Here is a 26377-nt window from a genome sequence, read left to right as displayed (position 1 = left end):
ACTCTCGCAGTTCATGCGAAGAGAATCTCTTTCATTCACCAATAACACTCGGCGAAGGAAGCATAAATATTTGCGGGTTTAAGTGAACAATAATGTGCACATAATTTTTCGCTGTTTTGCGTTGATTGGCGAAAATTGCGGCCACCGTCCGTACGTGAAGTGTTTGTTTCGGTTGCGTATTACGCTTTTGCTCCGTGTGTGGTAATAAGCGAAATTCGAAACTTGAACCATCCTAGGCGCACGGGATGTATTTTCGCGAGCAACTCGAGGTGTCCTGGTGATAACGATTCTATTCTGGTAGTGTGCGGTATTTGGGGGAAAAAAAATAACTGCAGTTGCTTATGTATTTTAAATTGTTGGCGATATTATATGGATGCAAATTTGGCATTCATTCCAAATCCGGTAACAGATAATTTAATTTGAAGGGGAAAGAGCACAATCCAATTTGGGAGCGATCTGGCAAAGCAGGATGGCCAAGTAGTGATTCAAACAAAGTGGTACTTTCAAGAAGAGATGCATTGAATTCACAACGAAGGAGTTTTACGGATTTCCGAGCATTTCGACTGACGAAAAGGAATGCTTTGGAAAATGATGTACTCGCCATGTAGAATGATGATCAAAGCAAAAAACTTTGCCTTGCTGGTACTATTTCTGCTGATTGCGGGAATTTTAATTTTTAATACGTCTGCTTCATCAGGTATGTAATAAGTTTATTGTGATTGCTAGAAACGATAGCCAATTACCGAGAAATGATATATAATGAAATAACGATATTGCATTATCAGAAATGCTGTTACTTCAGATCGTCCAATGTTGTTTTTATGTAATATGAATGCGTTTTTGTCATCATAAAAGTCATGTGACATTTTCTATTATTAGTGTCGTTGTTTTGCGTTTCATATTTGAATGCCGAAATATTGTAATATATGGTATTAGATTTATTCATAATTAATTGATAATCTAACGATATCACGACTTTGGCTAAAGCGAAAAAATACACTTAGATACAACCACAATATACAGTAGAACCCCGATTATCCGCGGAATAGTCGGGCAAGGTCATCGCGAATAACGAAATTCGCGGATAACGCAATAATGGATTAAAATGAAGTGCAAACACGAAAAAATCACATTTCAGCATGAAAACTATGTTTTATCATTACAGAAATCATTAAACTATCCGTCTATAAGGTCATGTGCACCAGTGGTCAGAAAATTTGAAAGCCATGACCAAAACAAAAGAGCATGATCCTACCACTCACTGGCAAATTTCAGGAAGGTTTGTAGATGTACTATGGAACTCGCTGTCGCGAATAATCCGCACCGCGGATTATCCACTCGTGGATAATCGGGGTTCCACTGTACATATTTATAGATACAACAACCACGAAAACACGTTCAGGTCTGGCAATGAATATTTCTCAAAATGTCTCGACTCTAATCACACTGATGAGGAAACAGAGATAAGATGCAATCGTCGATGAGATTAATATGTTGCAATGAAATCGTTGATATATTGCTTCATCTGCTGATAAATTAGAAGTGTATAATGCTTCTCTAATATTTTTAAGTAAATAAACGATGTTCCCGTCGTCTACAGCATCACAATCAATCAATCAAAGCCAATTTTTTATGTACTCATCGAAAAATAAGGTATTCCGGTTCAAGACGGTTATCTCCAATAAGTAAAATGTTAACAATGAATTATTTGTGTATGTGAAATTGGGATTCTAAACATTCGCTAACCATGCGTTCACACCTATGAGGTATCGCGATGAATTCGAGTGACTTCAGGGCTTATGGCATGAAAAATAGATAACTAGTTTTGCGTTTTTTGCTTATGATTCTCGATTTAGATCTAAACACATCTCAAAAACATGTTAGGTTTACCAGATACTCATTCAATTTTGTGGTTGATTAAATTAGAAAGGAAGCAAATCACAAACAGTATTGGACAGAACATTTGCAACAGATACTTAACATTGACAAAAAAACTAGAGATGTGTCATATCTGTGAAACAATCGCAAGGTTGACGTAAGACTACCTTTGGCTTAGTTATCATTAGATTGAAGTTGCATCAGAATCAGGGATGGTAAAAAATCACATTCAACGATCAATGAATAAGTATCTCCCTCTAGTCGGATGTTTTTAAATCACCCCCAACAGGCGTTGCTTTTTTATTCTTCATATGTACACAGAGAGAATACTTGGAACGGTGAGCTACCAAGATCTCAAAAAAGCAATATGAAAGCGGAATCCCCACTGCTTGCACTCTCGAAGCATTACTTCTACTACTCAAGTTTTATCGTGAGTGCAAGCTACAAACGGTTGATCCCATTCCATAGAGCGGATGATGAGTTCTTGATCGTAAAGTGTACAAGAGACGATCATCTGAAATCTTACGACACTCATCGAGTGATTTTTAATTCTCTATTGCACTGACCGCATTGAGTGGCTGACTCAGTCTCGTGTTGATTTTATTTTGCTGTCGTCTCCCGCCCAATAAACAGCAGACGGGTAATGGATGCAATTGATTAATTTTATTACCAGCAGATTTGGGCGAATCTCATCCCGCCCAAAATCGTTTTTTAGATACCAATAATTCTGAACATTCACATTTCTCTCAAAATAATTTTTCCAATAGTAATTCAATTAGTGACTTCACGAAACACCTTACGAATTCGATTGAATTTCAGACCGTTTTTTATTTTGTAGATAAAACGGATCACATATTTGATTAATTCAATTCTGTGTGGTTACGTTCTTCGTTGGGAATAAATGTAATGAATTAGTATGGACATATGTTATTCATATATAGTGGACTTCCGACATATGTGGCAGTAGATTTATCGAACGATTAATATCCCTTCAAACTTGTTGCATCTCTCAAGTGGACATATTGCTTTGACCGCAGTATGCATGGTTGAATCTGGCTAATTTCAGGTATTCAGTCTTCATATTGTCGAATGAATACTGTTGGAACAATAGGTATCGCAGCAAATGATTATCAACATCCTACCTTATCATCAAACGGTATGCGAAGAATTTCAGTGAACTGACGGCATTGGAATATATGCTTTGTGAGGACCACACAATTATTATCGGAGCAGATAAACGTCCGACTGGAAGTCATGAACATCAATTCAATGTGCCCAAGACAAATTTATCCTTTGAAGATCATTAACCTTTCTAAAGATGATCAGTTGAAATATATTCCAATGTCGTCTGGAAAAACCTGTCCAACACCTTATGATCGTAATATTGTTTTTGCTTTTATTCTGATGTTTCATAACACGGCTCTCTATTGATTATTCGCCGAAAATGAATAAAAAATATCCTTGAAGTTAGCCTACGGTTTTAGTAGCAGTGCAATATGGTGAGCCAGTCTCAGGATAAGTGTTGTAATAAAAATGCACGCGGTTATACAACAAACAAATTAAAACTTTATTAAAATATGAGACTATGTGCGATCTATAAACGTGGCCTTTCCCGATGACGTGCCACACACAAGAGAAAGAGTTGAGCGATGTTTCCTCTTATCGAGCACGATCGACATCGACCGATCTGACAGCTGTCAGATGGCGAGCCTCCGACTCGATGTACGTTGCTCGTCAGGGTTGTCCTCCCAACACCGCCCCCTTTTAGTAAAGGTAATACGGGTCATACCTTACCGGCTTTCTTCTGGGTCGTGAAGATTGGCGAGGCTGAACTGGTTCTAGCTGAGGAGTAGCTCTTGACGAGGTGAGGGAAGGATTTCGATGAATTGTCCTAGGTTCGGGAGATTCGAGAGGCTGACTCTCGAATGATGATGGTTGTGACTCTGGATCAGGCTCCGGTGCAGCTGCATCAACTGCTGCTGGTAGAAGCCCACACGAGTCCAGAAGAAGGTTGAGTGAGATTAACGCTGGCTGCTGCTGCTCAGTCAACTCGGTTTGTTCACATATATATCGCCTACGTAGTTGGTTGCAGTGAGTCGTAATGAGATTCTGTTTACTCTGTAGCCAGACGTTGTATAGCACCCGACTCTTTCCAATACTTGTCCTGGTTCCCAAGACCAAGTGTTATTGCGATGTACTTTTGCCCAGACAAGTTCTTTGACGTCGTAATTCATCGGTTTTGCACCATGTTTTTTGTTAAACTGAGCGTTCTGCTTGGGATCTGCAACTTTGTGGAATGATGCGGGTGGCTTCAACAGATCCAATGAAGTTCGGAGTCGCCGACCCAGTAGCAGCTCGCCTGGTGATTTTCCCTGGGGTGCGCTTCGACACGGTGTAGAGCGATAACAAAGCAAAAAGGTTGCTATTGCTTCACGGAGGGCCTCTCCCCCCGATGTGATTTTTTCGGCGTTCTCTTGAACGTGTCTACGAAGCGTTCAGCAAGCCCGTTGGATTGTGGGTGATATGGCGGTGTCTTCAGATGGAGTATGCCGTTCTGCTCACAATAGCGCTCGAAATCCTCGCTGACAAACTGACGACCATTGTCAGTTACCAGCGTCTCTGGCATACCGTGGGTTGCAAAAATTTCTCTGAACATGGTGAGTGTTGCTTCAGTGGTGATTCGCTTGGTTGGTATCACCTCAGGCCATTTGCTGAATGCATCCACCACGATAAGGTAGTAGAAGTCGTCCACAGGTCCAGCATAATCTGCATGTACACGTTGCCATGGTTTTTGCGATGAAGGCCAACTCTCCAGGTTTACTTTACTGCTGGTTTTCGCTGCCTTAGCGCATTCGGTGCATGAACGAACGAGCTGCGTGATCTGCTCGTCGATGCCAAGCCAATAGACATAGTTACGTGCCACCGACCTCATACGCTCCACGCCGGGGTGTCCTTTGTGGAGTTGACGGAGAACACGGGTCCGAAATTTGGATGGAATAACTGAACGTTCTCCGTACAACACGCAGTTTTTATTTTTTTTTATCCCATTTATTTATTGGAGGCTCATTAGCATTTCAGCTGTAACAGAGCCGAATTTTAATCGTGTACATGTCACATGATTATCATATCTATAATTAGCACATTACACACAGTTGCCATTCGCCAGTATTCCTTCTATACCATTACATATGTTACATTCACACAATAGCCATTTAGGCGTAAGAGTTTTCTATCTGTTCTTCCATTATCCAGTTAGACCGGACAGCGGAGACAGTTGATTGATCATTGTTGAGTTATTTATAGAACAGCAGCCCGATGTGTCTTGCAGAGCAGAGCAGTTGTATGGATGAATCGATCTTATTTCGACCGTGGATCGATCTCCATCGCTGATGATTATTGCGTGGACGTAGCTATTCTGTAACAACACAAAGATGATCAATGAGGGCCCTGAGTTTTGAACTCACGATCGATCGCTTACTAAGCGAACGCGCAACCATTGTGGCTACGGAGACCCCCTAACACGCAGTTGGAAACCACTGAAAGACTGTCTTTACGCTGGTACTATTGTTGCAGCTGAGGGTCGCTGCGATCGGACTTGTTTGAAGGCCAACCAGATTGTATGTACAGCGCCACCTGTTTGAGAATTGAATCCGACTGCGTTTCATTTTGGACCATCTTAAAGGTGACGGGGAAATCTTCCAGGGACTGCTTAATTATGTTCTGCATGCAGTCCTCCAACTCGATCGATGCAATGACGTATTCTTCATTCGGCCGAACATGGGTGTTGATCAGCCTAGATAGAATATCTGCGTACCCGAAACTCTCCGTTTTGACGTACTGGATATTGAAATCATACAGCAACAGTGTAAGTGCCCAACGCTGTAGTCTGTTCGCGGTGTACATCGGGATTCCTTTTCTGCTGCCAAAGATGACCAATAACGGTTTATGATCGGTTTCAAGTGTGAATTTTCTACCAAAAATCATCCGATGAAAACGAGTTACGGCGAAGATGAGTGCGAGACCCTCCTTCTCGATTTGGCTATAGTTGGACTCTGCTGGTGTGAGACTGCGAGAAGCATAGGAAATCGCTTTAACTGTTCCGTCCGGGAACTGATGAGCAATGCGAGCGCCAATACCGTGCTGTGATGCGTCTGCCGAAACTATAAGACCCAGTTTTGGATTGTAGTGGGCAAGTGTTAGCGGAGACTGCAGAATGTCACGGAATCTGACCTCTGACCATTCCCATTTCACGCCAGCTTTCAGTAGTTGGTCCATCGGGTACCGTAGTTTGCGCATCTCCGGAACATACTTTCCGTAATAATTAACGGCACCAAGATACGAACGTAACGAAGGGATGTCGTGAGGAGTTGGCATGGCTTGATTCCATTCCCATCCAAAATCTGTCTGAGGTACTTTACTTCAGGCATCCGAAAACTGCATTTTTCTATCCTGACGGTAAACCCGTACTCTTCAAGACGGCGGAGCACTTGTTTTAGGTTGTTGTCGTGTTCCTCTTCAGTGCGACCACCGACCAAAATGTCATCTAAATAACCACACGTGCCAGCGAGACCACCAATCATTGTGTCCACCAACTGTTGAAATGCCCCCGGCGCTGACTTGATGCCCGGGGTGATACGGGTGTAGCGGAACAATCCCTTATGTGTGTTGATGGTGAGTAAATGCTGGTCTCTGGGATCGACTTCCACCTGGAGGTAAGCGTCCGACAAATCAATGTGGCTATACCACCTGCAGCCTGCCATTTTCGTGAAAATGTCCTCAGGTAGTGGTAATGGATACTGGTTCGGCTCTAAAGCGTTGTTGACCCCGGTGTCAACCGGTGTCAGCACAAATGCGGACGGTGCTATTTGGTTTGCGCACAACCACGATTGGTGCTGCCCAGTCAGAATGGTCGACAGGAACGAGGATGCCCAGGTTCTGTAGACGCTGAATTTCGTCTTCCACAGCATTCTGCACACTATGCCACGGGACGTTTAGGACGGAAAATTGGTTTTGGGTCCCCTTTCAGTGTGAGCCGAACTATTGTTTTGATGCATAGACCCAAGTTGCTGGTGAACACCTTGGGGAACTGTGATTGCAGCGCCTGAACGCCATTTGCTGATGAACCGCTGACTTTGCGGCAGAATGAGCTGAACGGGATGTCCCACAGCCCAAACAATTCAATCCAGTCTGCACCTAAAATATTCAGACTCAGATTAGCGGGTACTAAACGGCACAAACCTCGTTTCGAAATGCCGCCAATTTCCGCGTCACTCCAGAACTCCAATATAAGGTCCAGGGGTTCTCCAGAAGCGGTTTTAGCTCTGCAGGAGGGTTGCACTCCCGGAGGCTGACCAATCTGCTTCCAAAGTTGCTCGGATATGATAGTAATATCCGACGCTGAGTCGATCTGTAGTCGTGTCGGAACATGATTCATCCGGACCTCGGCAAACTTCCTCCCCTGGCTGATATTTTTGACGGAAACGATATTCACTTCCTTCTTGGTCGCTCCTACATTCTTCTTGACGTTGGCTGATTTCTTAGAGAAGCAGGCGCAGTATCCTTCCTTATGTCCCTTTTTCTTGCAGTCACGGCACTGATGTTCCCGAAACTGACAATCCTTCGAGAAATGCATGCCCCCGCATGACCAACATGGTGTTTTAGGCTGTTCGTTGCTAAATCCACTACCGAACGTCTGCTGTTTGAACTCGTGCTTGGGTTTTTGCTGCTTCCGTTTGAACCTCGAGCTGCCCTGCTGATGAACCGCATGTACTGCTACCGACGCAGAAAGTTTTTCCACGAGGCTGGTGTCCTTTTTGAGGTTAACCATGCTCTGACACTCTTCGACGACTTTTTCCAAAGTTATGTCCGCCATGTCATTCAGCTTGGTGATCAGACGCATGCGAATGTCGGAATCTTTCGGTGATTTCAGTCCACACACAAAGATGAGCATTTTGAACTGCTCTTCCGTCAAATCACCCAGCTTGAAGTTCCAACACGCTTTGTTCACTTTGCAGGAGTATGAAGCAATATCGTCAGAATCGTCCTTGGAAGTTTGCAGACACTAGTAGCGTCGGTGGAAGATGGAGGTCGTCGCCCCGAAGATGGTTTTTAACTTCTCGATGGTTTGCTGGAACGTGAAGTCCTTTGGTGCTTTCGGAAGAATAAAGCTGGTGTATCGCTCATGTGCTGATGGATTCAGTTTCCTTAGAAGGAGCCGGACTTTTGCTGCCTCGTCCAACTTGCCTGCGTCTTTGTCGAATAAATCGGTATATCGCGAGTACCACATATCGAAGGTGCACCCATGTTCCGGATCATAGACGAACTCGATGATGTTACTGGAGAGCGAATCTAGCGCGATTTCATCTCTCGATAACTCTTTGAGGGCCAGCTGGGTCGCTGACATCTGATCGTTGAGTTTCGTCATCAACGTTTGCTGTTGGATCAGGATCTGCATAAGCATCGTGTTAGTGTTCGATGCTTGGTTGGATGCTCCTGATGATTGCTGTGTCCATTGTTCGGGTAACCTTACTTTTTATTTCGCGAACGTATTTCCGACAAAACTTGGCAAAATCGGATCACTGACGCGCAAAACCGACACCGATAATACTCGTCGCCACTTTGTTGTAATAAAAATGCACGCGGTTATACAACAAACAAATTAAAACTTTATTAAAATATGAGACTATGTGCGATCTATAAACGTGGACTTTCCCGATGACGTGCCACACACAAGAGAAAGAGTTGAGCGATGTCTCCTCTTATCGAGCACGGTCGACATCGACCGATCTGACAGCTGTCAGATGGTGAGCCTCCGACTCGATGTACGTTGCTCGTCAGGGTTGTCCTCCCAACAATAAGAAAAACATTAAAAAATAAAGCTTTTTTTTTTTGAATGAATCAATAGTAAAAGAAAACGTCAAAAAATTTCTCAGCTTTGTGATAGCAGATAATCATTATCCATTTGAGTTGTATGAGTATTAGAAATTAGAAATTCTATGTGAAACATTAAACATTAAAGTCGTCCTATCTGCTGTAGCGCATTTTTTTTATTTTACCCAGTTTCATCGAAGTAAACGCGCTCGGAAAGGAAAATTGAACGCCCGGACGAGAGAGCGAGAATCGTAAAGCGTACGTCATAGAAACACTCATTCCCATGGAGCAAATTCGTGTTAGGAGTTGAAAACAAAACGAGGAAGGAGAGTAACTCAATTATTCGAACTAGTTTCAGTCTAGCAATGCTTTGGTCAACTCAGAGTTACCAAGAGAAAATCATTTGGTTATGATGGGTGAGGATTAACAGTTAGTCGCAGTTTGCACAGATTGCGATCTGTGCAGTTTGCGATTAATCGTAAATCACATCATGCTCCCTTGTTTTCCATCCTTGATCAGAATCAATTCTCAATGAATGAAGTGAAGTCTTAAGGTCCAAGTGGGTGCAATGTTATGCGGATGTATTGAGGTGAAAAATGTTGCACGTCCGTTCAACACGAACATAATTTGCCCATCAAACAATCATGATAGATATACATTCTGTCAAATATATACCGGGAACTTGTAATTTCAAATCATTCCGCTTTACATTTTTCTTTTTTTTTTTTTGAGTTGGTACTACTGGCAGTGATCTTAATGTCAATCAAGAGCGCGATTTGCCATTTTGTTTGTTTACAGCGCTATCAAGAACAATTTAACGTTTTTTTTCTAGGCGGTTTTTTGATATGTTGCCCTTTTGGAAATTCTTCCGGACGGCCAACAAAGAGTATTACTTTGGTGTTATGATGCGTTTGAGAGAGAAAATTCGTCGCAAAGGGCCAGATTTGTGGAAGAACACTTGGATTATGCACCACGATAATGTACCAGTTGATTGATCGAAATTTTGGACGATTTTCTGACCAAAAAATGGCACGAATGCAGAGCTGCAATTTGTCACAGTCACTGCATATATTTGGGCTACTATGACGACCATTGCAACATTACCACCAAACGACGTGCAACAAAACATAAACCAACAAAACAAATTCCTCACTCTTTGATGCTAAATAGTTTGTCAGAGTGTATTGACCATCAAAGCATGTTGCAAGTCAGCGCACTGTGATCGTCAAGACAAGATATCGTCGATATCGGGCAGAAATTTCAACGAAAAGAGAAATTTCTTCATTATTTCAGCATGTAGAGATTGCTCAAGCTTTGGTCAATTATATATTCCGTTGCCTACCTGGCTTGCAATCGCTCACACGTGTTCGACATAGTATTCACTTCGATAAATACAAGAAACAACAACCGAAATGAAAATCGAAGTTTTGTTCGATGAATATAAGATGCAATCTGCGACAATCATCAATTCATTACGGACAATTTTACCGCCTACTTGATCGGTCAAAGCGTATTGACAAAGCTCAGTAACAGGCAAATTGTTGCATCGTACTCTGTCAGTCACCATTTGACCGAGATTTTTGTCAGTAGGAAGTGACTAACGTGCCTCGCCAGTTGTCAGTGACATTGATGAAAAATGCAGCTCTGCACGAATGTGATTGAACAAGCATCGTCTCCAGATATAGCACCGATTGACTTTATCCTATTTCCGAAACTTAATTTACCGCTTCGTGGGACCCGTTTTGACAGCATTGAAGACATAAAAAACTAATTCTCTTCATGAACTGAAGGCAATTCCTTTATACAGCAATAAAAAGTGTTTCGATGACTTAATTGTTCGTTGGAAAAAGTGTATTGCTTCAGAAGAGGCCTATGGTGAAGGCTATAATATAAATTTAGATGATAAATGAGCATTTTCTTTGAAAACACAACAGAATGACAGAATCTAGATTTTTGTGTTTTTAATAGTTTATTTACAAAGCAATTTTTGAGTTAAAGCTTGCATTAATATGGACAATTTTCACCAATTTTTAATGCAATCATCTTACAGATAAGTGATAAGACCACTTGTGCATCGTGCGTACCTGGAGCTCCACTCCGTTGCGATGAAAGTGGACATCGTCAAATACTTTGAGGTCTTCGTCTTAGGGAGTCTTCGTAGTTTAATTGGCTGCGTGTCTGCTACTAAGCGAACGATCATGAGCTCATATCTCAGGGCCCCTCAACTGACCATCTCAGTGTGTTATTCTAGCTACTATGTCCACGCAACAATCATCATTTGTCGGTAATCCCAGTCCCTTACCGCTCACATTTTCGGTCTGCTGCATCGGTAATTGACACTATTAATAATGCAACAAAAGATGCCTCATATCAACAGTCAACAACAACATATCAACAGGATAAAAAGACGGGTGGGTAATGTCGGGGACATAACCGGAGAGACGTAGGACTACACCAAGGGGTGTCCATTATCCGAATATCATGGTGCACAGATCCCAGAATGATCAACTTTTCATGCACAAAATTACAGAAAATCAAATCAAAGGATAAAATAAAGCCTCAGCACTCAGCAACACTCAAACGTTTAGGTTCTAATACGAAAAAAAATCAAAATTTGTCGTGCGGTGCAAATGTTGCAGGGGTTATTGTTCAGCCGGCAACGAACACATACTTGATGGCAATCATATCGTAATCCCATTGAAACTCCTGTCTTTCACTCTTGCGGTATCGCACCGCATACATCCCCGGCAAATGCAGCAATCTCTTACGCTGAAAATCAATTTCAAGATAGCGTCTTTTCTGCTTGGCATCCGATGATAGAATGTGGCCAAGCCCCACCATCTCTCACCTTATATAGTCATATAGTTAACGTTGTAGTCTCCTTCCTTCGCTTTGTCCATACGTTTCGTCCGTACCCGTGGTTGCTTGTAATGAATAGCTGTTTGCTGTGGGAGCGCAGACAAAATGTATGGGAAAGCAGGGAACTCTTTGTTCTAATTTATCATCAATTTGAACTTTATATGAGCTGAAAACCCGGAATGTGTAGCATATAAACAATTGCTGAGGATATTTCCTATCAATGTGTGTATTTGGAACCAAAATCCATTCATTAATTGAGGAGGTATTAGCGTTCAAAAACTGGACACTTTTTCACACCGAAATATTGAAATGGGCCCCTATATTGAAAGGTTAGACGTAGTCTTACGTCAAAAAAAAAATACTTACACATGTGGAGAAGAAGGAAAGCATTGAACAGGAGCCTGGTTCAATGCTTTCCTTCTTCTAAGCTAAGCGATCGTGAACTTGTGGAAGGAAAGATGGCTACATCGTTCCAGGTTGGGTCTAGAGGCCGGAACAACTGGTAGGGAACCAACTACTTTACGTTCCCCACCAAGAAAAAAATTCCAACGTGAAGTACATCTCCCACACCAACTTCCCAAAGAAGGGGCTTCGGAGGCTTTTTTTGTCTTTATTTAAGAGACTTCCAGCTGTAGGCTGGTTCGTCTCAGCGCTTCGGAGGCTAACCATCAGCGAAAAGAGGATGCCAAAGCCACTCTTCTTCCGTTCGGGACTTGCGCTGAACGAGGAGATTTACAGCACAATGGGGGTTATTTTGAGAGTCAAGTAGGTATAAGTGAGATTTTGAGATCAAGTCGGTATAAGGACGAGATGTGGTGTTTTGGCCGGACCTGGCCTCTGTCCATTACGCGAAGAAGTTGCTGGGTGAGATGAACCGCTTGAAAATAGATGTTGTTCCGGAGTCCACCAATCCTCCAAACGTCGTCCAGCTGCGTCCCATCGGAAATTTTTGAGCACACCAGCAGCGGAGGTTCTACTCCAACAATTTCGTTATATTTTTGTAACATGATCAATAAAATTATGTTTTATGGGAAATTTGTCCCATTAAACTATCTTCCGTAGTTTTTCTCCATTCGAAAATTGTTTTTTTCATGCAAGCGTTAATTGAAATGAAATGAAACAAGAACAGCCACAGGAGGAGTGTTATCTGTCGTTATCTGGTGGCCTATCTGCAAGAGACAAACTCGTCGAATGAATGTCGAATTGTCGATTGGAATTGAAGTTATTTTTTTGTGGGAACTTTCGGCGTAGAACTACGTCTTTCATTGAGGGTGCCAAATCAGATAACAGGTCACGTTTTTGTGAAATAAAGTTATAGTTAATAACTATTTTTGCCGTGAACGGATTCTGGCGATTTACATACCAAACGAATCGGAAATTCCCTAAGATTTGTTTGATATGCTATACATTACAATCTCAAAGTCTGTATATTGTTTAAATTGAGGAAAATTGGAAGCATTCCCATTTCTTCATACATTTGTTCTGTCCATTTGTGTGTTTTCCCGAACAGAGCTGTCAATAACGAGCAAGTTATCGACGAGCAACGAAGGGGAAATCGTAAGATGTAAAGTCTCCGTGAACAAAGGAAAAGAAGAAGAACGAAGGGCAATGTTTGCCTAGAGTATAAACAGTGGATCTTGCTGAGGCAAACTTCATTCTTCGTGAGGACACCGACTAGACAACATCTTTGCTGGGCGAGCTGGACGGCGAGGGATCGAATGGCATCAAACTGACGCCATTGCAGTAATGTTTTGAGCTACACAATTGTGTGGGGAATCATCAAGCTAGGCTATCGTCAGCTCACCAAGAAAGTAAATGTTCTGGAATTTTGTCAGTGATTTGGTTTTGCATGACGGTAGGAAAACTCTCTCCACAAAGGATGACAGCTAAGCTAATCTAGACTGGCAATATTAACAGAAAGGACTTCTGTTGAGAAGAGCGTAAAATAGAGATAAGTGTGTGTATATTTAGTTGCTTCAAGCCATCGATATATGGATATTTGTGTGCATACGTGCGTGCTTCATAACCCGTACGTAAAAATAGTGTATCTTCGCTATGCTGAAACCCCATTTGGAATGATAAATATAAACAAGGAGGGGAGTTAGCGGGAGGGAATTATTTACCCTTATCTCGAGCATATGTTGTTCTGCGAGCACAAGTATGATTATTATTTATCGTCAAACAATTCTAGAATAAAAAAAACATTTCAGGGTGACCAAACTGGTAGAATGGTTATTTCAAAGTTTTTGTAGCATTATAAAATAATATCCGCAGTTATAAACAAGCGACTTGAATTAAACTACAGCGTAGTTTTACGTCAACAATGCGGTCGTGTCTTAGAAAACTTCCTATAATTTTTACGGTTTATACGGTTTTTTTCAATTCGTGTAGCGAAAAAAATTTTTTTTTGACTACTGGAAGTTTTGCACGATTTTTTCATGAGTCCCTATCCCTTGCATTAAAGCTGGTTTACCTGTACTTAATTTTTTCGTGAATCCTTTTTCATTTTTTAACGTAATATCTTTTTGGCTTACACACTTCGTCCACATGCTTCTCTAATTTGTCTAGTATAGTAAGTAATAGTATTTAACCAAGTCCAAAAAATAGCCATTCGTTTCTGCAACCATCTCCTCGTTTGAATGAAATCTTTTCCCCGCCAACCATTTCTTCAAATTAGGGTAACAAACGGTAGTCTGAGGCAGTTAAGTCTGGTGAACAGGAGGGAGTTGTAACTCTATTTTGTAATCACAAGAAGACTTTAAACTTTGCAGTTCATTCATCTCTAATAACAATGCTTCTCTTCATGATTTATTGTATTGAGAAAAACCGTTGTATTTACTAGCAGCTTTAGGAGAGAAAGGATAGCAGACAACAGATCACCGACACGTGCGTCTGTTGGCTTCGTTGTTTTATTATTTATATTTTCATGCTTTTTTTGACTGACTTATATTGTCGGTGGCTTGGCTAGCAACGTTTGTATTCACAATTATAGTGATATAATCAAATTGTATTTCGCTGTTGCTCCAATTCTCCAATCACCAATAAGCTGAAAACACTTCTCAATTAACACAGGCTCTCCCCAAGCAAACAAAAATCAGTTTCTATATTTTGACGTAGGACTACGTCTTTCATTTCTATACCGGGGTATAAATTCAAAGTTTCGAAAACGTTTCCTAAACAACTGAACGAAATGGTATGATAAACACTTCATTCGAAAGATAAAATGTCTACGCGTTTTATACTTGTTACTTTTTGATCCAAAAACTTGTTTCAATAGCCTTAGAATTGCTTTCAAAATAGGCTATTGAAATCACCAATCGGTATATAAGCGAGCGCCGCTCAGAAATCCACTCAGTTATAATTGAACAGCGATTGGAGCATGTTGTCGCTGTTGTGGTGAAGCTAACTTTGTTCATCATGAAAGCGCTGATGAACGGTGTCACCAGGGGCCTGTTTGTGCAGCTTAGGCCAGAAGGGAATCTATCAGGAGGAGAGTGATGCCACTGAAAAGGCGACCAAGAAAGTACCAGCATCGCAAATTGGTTCCGCTTGAGGCATCGGAGCAACTGCCACACACACATACACGCGCGCAACCCTTCGTTTGCTGGTTATCGAGAAGAATCCGGAAAGAAGTGATCGTTGCTGAAAAATAATCTGCCAGTTCCCCTTGGAATTGAAAATTACATGCAAGCGAAAGAGTTTATTTTAATGTTTTCTATCCAAATAATACTGCAACCAAATACATTTGTTTTCTCTATTTGTCAATCAAGTGCAGTTAGCAGGAAAGCTTCTGAAGATTATTCTTCCCCATCAGTAGAATATTTTCTTATCCAATATTGGATTCATAAAACATTGTGCCCCCAACGTAACGCTCTCGTTTTCGAAGTCCCCCAAATATTCGTTTATTCATTCATTCAGAATGGATTCAGATTCAACTTCAAACAAATGACCACTAAATCAACGATAGTCCTACGTCACCCTTGCGGTTAAACCATAGATATAACCCACTTCCTGTTTTATCATTCACTTTAGAATGCATCGTCTTGTAAATAACTTTTAATACCTCGTTTGTGAAAGGTTTGGTGGCCATGAAAAGCGCCAATTAATTTTTATTCTCACGATGCCGTTGCCGATACACTTTTCTCGACAAATTGAATGCAACCATTGGTCCAAATGAAAACTCGTTGGTCGTTGCTGATGATATCGTGATGCGCGCACAATGCATCGGTTCAGTTAGAGCGGTGTTTGCACTAACCCAAACCGTAAAAAATATCGGCCGATGAAACGTCTGCAGTCTGCGAGGGCTCTTAATATATGAGCGCAACAAAATTAAAACTCGTTGCCCTCTATTGCCGTTGTCGCCGCTGCCGCTTCTGCCACTTCCGCTGCTGCTACCGATATAAGCTGGAACGATGGCGTTAGCATATCAGGTAGGAAGATGAATAATGTTTTCGGAAACAACTGCCAAATTTATTTGATTTGACTGGCGATAGAATGACAAGGGGAGTGTCTTACAATACAATTCTTTGCTTGATTTTAGATTTTCATTTTACCCCCCCATATCATCCGATTAGACGTAGTTCTACGTCGAAAATCAATCCACTTCCTCGATTCAAAAGAATGCCAAACACGAAGAAACAGATCTGGCTGAAACTTGCTGTGTGTTCTTTCAAGAGATGCTACTAAACATAACCTCGATACGCGTCATTAGTGCCATCTCTCTGACCTTACATGGACTTTCTGAACGAACCTCGCATTACAACCTTCTAATGAAAAGTTTTATGTGGCCGATTGGTTGAAAATATTTTGTTCAATACTGTACTATTACGCTGTTTCTGTTCATTGCCAATTCAACTCAATTATGTATACGTTTTCGCGCCTGTTCTTCATTTTCTTTTTCGCTGAGTTCTCATATTTGAAATCAACCGATGAACAATACTGCGCAAATTTCGCTGCAATCCAAATATGTATCGTTCGGATGTGGGGATGCTAAACGCCGAGTTAAATTAGAGCCAATGGCAAAGAATAGAATCGCATCGCTCTAATGTTTCAATGTATGATAGACGGTAGACGCTGAGCTTATACTTTACTCACAGCAGAATGTTCGCTAAATTTTAAGATGATTGCAATTACGTCAATTTACTCAAGATAAACTGGAACAAAGGAGATCGCTTTAAAATTAGATATGCCGACAGCACCTTCTAACCAGACTCTAACTGGTCGCGAGCCACTTAATACTCACATGTAATTTTAGCCGTTATCTTGAATATGTGTGAATCGATTGATCCGATGTTGGCCTGGCCAATGACCTGTTAAAAACTGTCCTCATATTAAAAATAATTCGTTTCTTCTCCATCTGCAGACGACGCCAATGAAGCGATCGCGATGATGCCCTTGAACGATAGCATGGCGGTGTGCTTCGAGAGCTATAAGGATAACCGAGAGCGTGTCTTCGCCCCCAACGTCAATGACAACACTGTGGAGGTCAATCCGGAACCGATCATCTACTTCGTAACGCCAACATATCCTCGCCGGGAACAGATCGCCGAAATTACCCGCCTCGGCCAAACACTGATGCACATTCCTAATTTGCACTGGATCGTGGCAGATGACACGGAGAACTGCAACCGATTACTCAATAATCTATTGAAAAAATTCGGTAAATCAATGGTCAAATGTTTATAATCGCAATCAAAATACAATTGGGTAATCTGATCTGTTATCGCTAGGTATCCCCTATACGCACATTGCCAGCCCAATGCCGGAGTTTTATCGCACGAAAAAGCTTGTTCCCCGTGGTGTCGCTAATCGCCGTGCCGCGCTGGCGTGGATACGCAATAACAATAAGAAGACCGGTGTGCTGTACTTCGGCGATGACGATAACACGTTCGACCTGAAACTGTTTAGCGAAATACGTACTACCAAGAAGGTGTCCATGTTCCCTGTGGGTTTAATCGGCGATTATGCTGTTAGCACGCCGGTTGTGCGGAATGTGAGACTTTATTCAACTATTTGTTGTTGTAATTTTCACGATTGACTGATTGAATTGTGTTATTTCAGGGTATGGTTGAGGGTTTCTTTGACTCGTGGCCAGCAAAACGAAAATGGCCAGTGGATATGGCCGGATTTGCCGTCAACTTGGAGTACATGGCCCTCAGTCCAAACGTAACTATGCCATTTAGGGCGGGTTACGAGGAGGACGAATTTTTGAAGAGCCTCGGTCTTAAAATGCAGGACATTGAACCAAAAGCCAACAACTGTACGGAGATACTTGTGTGGCACACGCAAACCAAGAACAATAAACCACCAAAGATACGAATAAGCAGTGGTATACTAGAGAACGATGTGGTTAATTTAGGTGTCCTCCTCAAGCAACTCGTAAGGATGGGCGTGAGTCATATCAGTCAGTCCGATGGTGAGTAGCTAACGCAATTTCTAGAATGGTTATGTTATTTTTGTTATCTCGTATGTTTGTATTAGATGTGAAAGTATGAGACGTGGACTGAGTAATTTTAAAGGCATTATAACTCAAACCATGATCATCATTATTCAAATCACAGTCTCTCTCTGAATAACAGCTGATATTTGTGTAGTTTCAGGCCACCGCACTAGCGAAGCATATGTTAGTCTGCCGAGTGAATCCAGTGAATCATTCTCGGCTTTAGTCTCCACTTTTTTCCCGAATATACTACTACAGCTTCTGAGCGCAGTCTGGGCTTTAGATATTACATACTTCAGTTGGCTGCACATTAATAGCTCCTCAACAACTGAACGAAAGTGCACCCGTGGCCGAGTGGTTAGCGTCTCACATTATCATGCCGGGTGTTCGGGTTCGATTCCCGTTCTGGTCGGGAGATTTTTCGCCAAAGAAATTTCTTCAGTCTTGCACTGTGGTCACGCGTATTCTAGAGCTTGCCCCTCGGAATACATTCAAGGCGTGTTATTCGGCTTAAGAAATCTCAACTATGTATTGATAAATGACGCTAGTTAATGCATACGTTGAGACGGCAAAAGTTCCACAGGGAACGTTAACGCCATTCAAGAAGACAACGAAACGGTATGATAAACACTTCATTCGAAAGACAAAATGTCTACGCGTTATGTACTTGTTACTTTTTGATCCAAAAACTTGTTTCAATAGCCTTAAAATTACTTTCAAAATATGCTATTGAAATCACCAATCGGTATATAAGTGAGCGCCGCTCGGAAATACACTCAGTTATATTTGAACAGCGGTTGGAGCATGTTGTCGCTGTTGTAACGAAGCTTACTTCGTTTATCATGAGAGCGCTGATGAACGGTGTCACCAGGGGCCTGTTTGTGCAGCTTAGGCCAGAAGGGAATCCATCGGGAAGAGAGTGATGCCAATGAAAAGGCGACCAAGAGAGTACCTGCATCGAAAATTGGTGCCGTTTGATGCATCGGAGCAGCCGCCACACACATACATACACGCGCGCAACTCTTTTCGTTTGGTGGTTATAGAGTTAGCATTAACCACTGGCGGGCATCGAGCGTCGAGACGAATCCGGAAAGATGTTATCGATGCTGAAAATGATCTTGTAGTTCCCCTTGGAATTGAAAATTATATTCAAGCGAATGAGTTTATTTTATTATTTTCTATCCATATAATACTGCGATCAAATGCATTTCGTTTTGTGATTTTTCAATCAAGTGCAATTAACAGGAAAGCTGCTGGAGATTACTCTTCCCCACCAGTAGAATATTTTCTTAACCAATATTGGATGGATAAAAATTTGTGCCTCCAACGTAACGCTTTCGTTTTCGAATTCCCCCAAATATTCATTTATTCATTCATTCAGAATGGATTCAGATTCAACTTCAAACAAATGATCACTGAATTAACGATAGTCCTACGTTAACCTTGCCGCTATACCACAGATAGAACCCACTTCCTGTTTTTCAATAAGAGCGCTACAAAAGTTTTTTCAAATAAAACAAAAACGGTTTTGGATATGAATGAAATTCTTTATTTATGTGAAAGTACATTCGATGCCATTATGTATGGAACTCGCTTTCTTTTGCAAGGCCACTACGGGCACGCTTGCAGAAGTCCAGACGCTTAACCCAATTTTCGACGGTTTTCAAGCATAAATCGGCCGATACTGCTGCAATTTCATGTTCGATATTCGTACGAAGTTTATCAATCGTCGCTGGCTTGTTGTCATAGACCATAGGCTTGACGTAGTCTCACAGGAAATAGTTTAACGGTGTCAAATCGCACGGCCGGGGCGGCCAATTGACAGGGCCATTTCTTAAGATACACGCTCACCAAACTTGGTTTTCAAAAAATCGATTGTTAAATTCGCTGCGTGGTTTGTGGCGCCGTCCTGTTGAAACCACATATTGTCCAAGTCCATATCATCCAAATCGGGCCAAAACTATTCGGTTATCATTGAGTAGTAGCGATTCCCATTCACAGTAAAGTGCCGGTTTTGATCATCACGAAAGAAGTACGGCCCAATGACGCCGCCGGACCATAAACCGCACCGAACCGTATTTTTTTCGGGATGCTATGGTGACTCATGGAGTACGTGTGGATTGCTGCCTGACCAATAACGTATATTTTGCTAATTGACGGAGAACCAGAAATGAGCCTCATCGATGAAGGTGATTTCTCGATGAAAATCCGGATCATTTTCAAGTTGTCGCTAAGTTCAATTCACTAACATACGACACTCCTGGTTGCCAAGCGGCTTCAGTTCTTGCGTCAATTTGATCTTGTAAGGATGTAGGCCAAGATCTTTTCCCGAAATTCGCCACAACAACGTCACAGAGATGCCCAACGTTTAAAACGACGTGTGAGAGACTGATTTGGGTCTTCCTCAATTGATGCGCTAGCGACAGCAATATTCTCGACACTACGGGCACTACTTTGTCTCACTGGCACGGGAACATTTTGTACTGTGCCTGTGGAATCAATTTTTTTTTTGAAGACATTTGGCATCAATTTTTTTTTTCGAATACCCCGATTTCGTTTTCTCCCCCCTTAGGTGATTTTTTGGTTTTCAAAAAACTCAAACTTTGACCACTGTGCGACACTAGTAAATGAAGTCCGATTGAGCTGATATTTTGCACTGGGAAGGTTTCCGTGGAAATCAACATTTTTAATCAAGTTCGCTTTGAAAATTCGAGATGGCCATTTTCATTGGCACTCTAACCAGCCCTGCATTTGTAATCCTTGCAAATTCTGGAGATCACGGCTTGACTCATGTTGCTAAACAATGTCACACTTTTCTTTGTTGAATTCTGATGATTGCGCAGGAACAAAATAATGCTATTTCCTTTCCGTCACTTTACATTTGCTGCCGGTCACGACTGCTAATTTTCAAACAACTGCAAAGCCATTTTATTCATCCTTTAAGTATGTATACAATCCATTTCTTATTATGATATCTACAGTGACTTATAGTGATTCTTAATAGATACCTAAATCTACAACAACTAGTCGATACCTGACCGACCGATCAAGAGATTATTTGCAGATTGTTTGAGAGCTGTACTACCAAAAAAGCTGAGAACTGAAATCTTTAGGATCCAAGGGTCATCATAAATCCATTTCTTTCTGTTATTATTTTTTTCTATAATTGAAAAAACTGAAAATTTTCGAGAAAAAATCTTGAAAAAGTTTTTGTTAGAAAAACTTTTTTGCCTTAAATATTGTCAAGTTGCGATGTATGGAAGAGTTGTAGGGCACATATTTATCTACCTTTTATCTATCATTTCATCAAAATCTGAGATGACCATTTTGAGAAAATCGACGTAGTTTTTGTAATCTATTTTTTTCAGTGTAGAATATCAAAAAATATTTTTTCAGTATTTTTTCTGAAAATTCAATTATTTTTCTAAAACTTTTCCATATATCACTTTTTTTGTAGGACTTTCCATTTTCAAGTAAAAAAAATTTATTAAAAAAATGATCAGAAATATTTAGCCCTTTTCATATGTTAGCTGAAATAAGTGTTTGGAAAACTAAGTATGTTAAGTGGCTTAATTAGGTAAGGTCTTCACAACTAGAAAGTTTAATTAAGTTTTGAGAGGGTCATGCCAGTCCCATAGACGAGTTGGCGCGAAATCCGTCACTTAAGGGAAGCATTCTTGTCAAAGCTTATTTATTTTTACTAAAGAGTTTCATTCTCAAATTTCTATGTTTTGTTGTCGGTTGTGTCATAGACATCCTTCTTTATTTATTTTTGCGGTCGCTCTAAATTCGTCAATTTTATTTTTCTTCCAGGTACTAAGGCACAAATAACTAAGGACGGGAAATCCAAATCATTGGTATCATGGTTTAGTTAATCACAGACATATCACTTAACTTGAGTATCGGTATAAAACACCACCAGCATCTGCCGCAAGACAGTGAAATTCAACTCGAAAATTTCTGTGGACATGTCACACGCTTCACAGAAGATGATAGCAGTAAGGGAAGTATATGAAAGACAAATGATTGAGAGATTGTTCGAATGCACAATAAGATAGAATGACGCACAACAACACATTGGGATCGGTTGTAAATCCCCAGAGGGTCAACAAGTGTAAATGCGGTAGAAAAAGACGTTCAAATCACACCATCCCAATCAGTCTCAAACGACCGAGGGGACTCTAAGCGAACAATTATCTAATGGGTTTGGGGAAATTGAGAGGATTAGGTTTAAGAATGAGTCATTAATTGGACGCACTTTTTGAGATTATCACAAACACAATGATTGGAATTTGCCAAATGATAGATAGAACGCAGCAAAAAGTTAGTATAAAACATTATAGGTTTATTCTAGGGTTAGCAAAAATGCAAAAATCAATCACCACTGTTCAAACATAACTATCGAAATTTGCGGCAGAAACTTATATTTCAAATTTGAATATTTAATTTACTTAGATAGAGCTCAGAGCTTTTCGGGGTGTAAAAAAACCACAAGTAAAATTTGCAAGGATAATACGTTTTTATGTAAAAAGAACAATTGTTGGTGATAACAACCGTACCAGGAAGATTAATCAGCTTCGTTGTGATATTAGTTTAGTTTTCATGGCGCCATCTGATTTACGATTGTACAATTGAATTGTTAGGATCAATAAGTTGCTTCCACCACCCAGTTACAAATCTCATAGGGAAGTTGTATAAAAAGACTAGACTCGAACCATTGCACAAACACGGCTTTACTAGACATATGCTTTCCATGACTAGGAAGAATAACATAACATCAATAAATTTTGATGTTCCAGCTAACTTCTATTCATAAGAATTGGTTGGAAATAAGCGATACCACGGAGGTTTTAGTTTGTTTGGGGTTATTTCTGGTACTACATTTTGGTTATCAGGTTATCGGGTACTACCATCAAGGTACATTGAGCTTTACTCCATTTTATTCCACAAATATCCAAACTACTTCTGAAGTTGAGTTCCACATATAAAGATAAATCAATTTTTCCTCATTCCAGAAGTAGATATATGTTGGTCCTTTGTTATTTTTTTTTTACGGAACACCTCCTCAAACTAACACTGTTTCAAGAAAGTGTATTTGGAAGAGCAAGGGACATTTCTCGTAGTTTGTGTTACAAAAATTGGCCATATCTGATCTGAGATTGTAAGTTGAAGGCATTAGTCTTTCCAAAAAATGGAAGAATATTTAGTTTTTACATCTGTATATCAAGTATGATCGGATTTCTGCTAGATGAAACAGGAAACAAACATTTTCGCTTCCATCTACGATGTACTGTGGAATAATATATACTGTAACTAACTTTTAAATTTTACTCTAATATAACAAGATGTTTATGTCGCAATCGATCTTGATATTAAACTCTATTTTAGGTTGTATAGTTTGTAATCATAAGAGATCAAATTCGTTAATCCAATGCTTGAAATCGCTTTGTGTCCTTCAAAATATTATAAACTCAATATAATTTAGGCGTGTCTCTCAAATTTAGTTTTGTCCGAAAGACCTTCTTTATGACTTGTTAATCTACCAGTCCCTTTCAAAACTATTTCTAGTTTTATGTGCATAAGTGTCAGAAGTACAAGGTTTCGCGGGAAAAATGTATAAGCACATGTTTGGGTGAAGGTAGATAATGGGCCTGATCACGAACGTCACTTCACGGTGAAAACGAAATGAAGTGCATATAGCCTTGCATACAAAACCTTTCGTTTACACCGTGGAGTGACGTTCGTGATCAGGCCCAATTACTTTGAGGCAGAGAGTGAAAAAGATAAACTCTTGCCTGAAACATGGGGACCATACGTAGAAGCGTATGAACTCTATACCGGCTGAGTAGTTTAAACGCGCCTTCCGACACCTCAACAAACGTTCAGAAATTTGTGTGGAAAGAGAAGGCCTATACGTAGAAAACTAATATCTAATCTTTTGAGTATCTCGTTTTTTCTTTGTTTTAAAAAAGTAGTCCCGAAACTTTTTGAATTCACGATGTATTTATGTTGATCCCCTAACACGGGCAAAACAGGGTTAGGTCTAGTCCGCGTTAGGAAAACGTATTGCGGTCTGCACATTTATAGTTATTTTTCGCACAGTCCGGAGTGAATTCACTGATATTGAATGATATTAACTCCATTCATGAAATGTTGAAGCTCAAGCCATTGAAAAATATTGAATTCGTCTGCAACAAGATGGATCCGTCGTTAGACATAACCTGGAGATGTTCAACAACGACCGAAACCAAATAGTGAAATTAATTTTGAATCATTTGAACGACTCGCCTATTTTTTAATATTGATTAGTAAGTTGAACAAAAAAAACTGAAACATTCAAATTCACGCAGATTAATTCATAAACCAGCATATTTTTTCTCTCTCGAGCTATATATGTTCAAATAATGCACAAATCTAAGGAAGCAGAATTGAACTAGGGAAATTTTGAACATCATCTAAAGAAGCCAAATACATGAATGTTGAAGTTGTAGAAACAGAAGCTACTGAACTGTGCGAGAGAAGAAAAATAACCTTTTGGACTGATTGCGGAATCGTCAAATGTTTGAACGACAAAAGCTCGAATAAATCATGTAAATTTAAATAAAAACATACCCAATTATTTTTTTTTTAGAATGATGAAATTCTGTTAAAACCTGTCCGTAACCTAAGCATATGATCATATGCTATGATATATACTGAAGGTAAGTGATACTGAAGCTATGATTATTTTTCAACATTGTTTTTATAATTTTTGAAACATATATCAATACAGATTTCCAGAGAAAAAAAGCCTAGATGAAAAGATTTGTTTAGATCAAAAACACATATTTCGTTGTGGTATCCCTGGGAGGAATAATATTTATACAATGTGAATTTATTTTCCATAAAATGGGCGAAACTTAAGAAAATATAAATAAACTGAATAAAACTGGATCGAGACAAAAAAGAATCCAGTTTAAACTGGAGCATTGGAAACGCTGCGTAGAAGACACCTTCACATCGGTGAGAAATGCTAGGTAGCATTCTTCTACCATTGAAAATGTTGAATTCTCTACGTAACTCAGTTACATCCACATAAGAAAAGGAAAATTGTGTTTACCGGAACTTGATGATCATCGGAAAAGATGACAACACGTTAGAATTTCATAAATCTACTGTAAACCAACTTTTTCTAATCACGAATGTCGTGACAAGCAATTTCAACCATCGATGCGCGAGAGAAAACCGCTTCCCACTCCATGGCATATCGGCTACCGTATGCGCGATAATGGGCCTGATCGCGATTCGTTTGCCCGGTTAATTTTTGTTTGGAAATACAATACCGCGCCACAATATTTCTAGCCTACTTCACTTTTTGTGAGTGGTCGTTTCTGTTGCAGTCGTTTTCTGCAGCGTTTTATTGCGGAAACCTATAGTTCATATCATTATAGCCTGCTAGTAAATGAAGGCGATTTCCCTAGTTTGACAGTTGCACCATGGCGAAGTGGCAGCGTATCCGTGATTTTTCCCACGTGCAAATGTCGCAAAGAACATTTCAATCATATCCGCGAAGGTGCTCACAAGTCGTTCGAGGTCAGCTCGGATTCCGAGGGTTATCGCTGCCATTAAAAGCAAGACTTGGATACAGCTTGAGCTTTGGCTTAGATAGACTGTACACTTCGTAATTGCTCTCCGTGATTGACCTTACCTAAACCAGCGAAATTGCACAACGAACACACCGAATGACGCGTGGGTGCAGCAGACCATTCTCATTGTACGAGTTTCGGTGATTCGAACTTTAAATAGTCAATAACGACGCCGGCCACGTCCTTACAGTCACCATGGGAAGGGAAGGAATGTTAGTATGCTATTCGCCGCCCGAATTCCAGATGGCTCGCCTCTATAGCGTGGTTCTCTAGCGTTTATCAAGGAAGGCATAGTTGTTAGTGGGGGGAGGTAAGAACCAGGATTCACTATGGTGAGTGATGTGATTGGGAGTTTATCTATTTCTTTCTTTCCATAATAACCATGGATAACAGCCACTACAACCATTCTCCTTAGGGGCTTATGGTTCAAACCCTTTGCTCTGGTTCTCAATAGTTTTAGGTTCTTTTTCGGACATTCTTCTATAGAGATCCGTCATTCACAGGCGGAGTTGGTAAACTAAAGGGCGAACACGAAATTATTGCGACACATTTAACAGGGCATAACTTTTTTACCATTGGGTAAAAATCAACCAAATTTTGCACACTTTTTCATTGATGTGTATTGTATACATTCTGTCAAACTCGAAGTCGTGTTTTTCGATTCAACGAAAATGGAGGTGAACCAACGCGAGTCGAGAGAACAAAT

The 26377-nt window shown here is 40.5% G+C and overlaps 1 protein-coding gene across 1 annotated transcript; it reads left to right on the top strand.

Annotated features, from left to right (window-relative positions):
* On the top strand, positions 1–23530 carry LOC129776940 (galactosylgalactosylxylosylprotein 3-beta-glucuronosyltransferase S). The gene is made up of 5 exons (XM_055782898.1): positions 1–697; positions 16970–17266; positions 17337–17599; positions 17668–18022; positions 21860–23530. Exons 1-5 carry the CDS (start codon positions 577–579, stop codon positions 21919–21921), a joined length of 1098 nt encoding a protein of 365 aa, XP_055638873.1. The 5' UTR covers positions 1–576; the 3' UTR covers positions 21922–23530.
* Positions 23531–26377: the final 2847 nt, after the last annotated feature.

The sequence above is a fragment of the Toxorhynchites rutilus genome, chromosome 3 (genome assembly GCF_029784135.1).
Source record: "Toxorhynchites rutilus septentrionalis strain SRP chromosome 3, ASM2978413v1, whole genome shotgun sequence".
Taxonomy (NCBI): domain Eukaryota; kingdom Metazoa; phylum Arthropoda; class Insecta; order Diptera; family Culicidae; genus Toxorhynchites; species Toxorhynchites rutilus.
The sequence above is the reverse complement of the archived record's forward strand: the minus strand, read 5'-3'. Positions and strand labels throughout refer to the sequence as shown.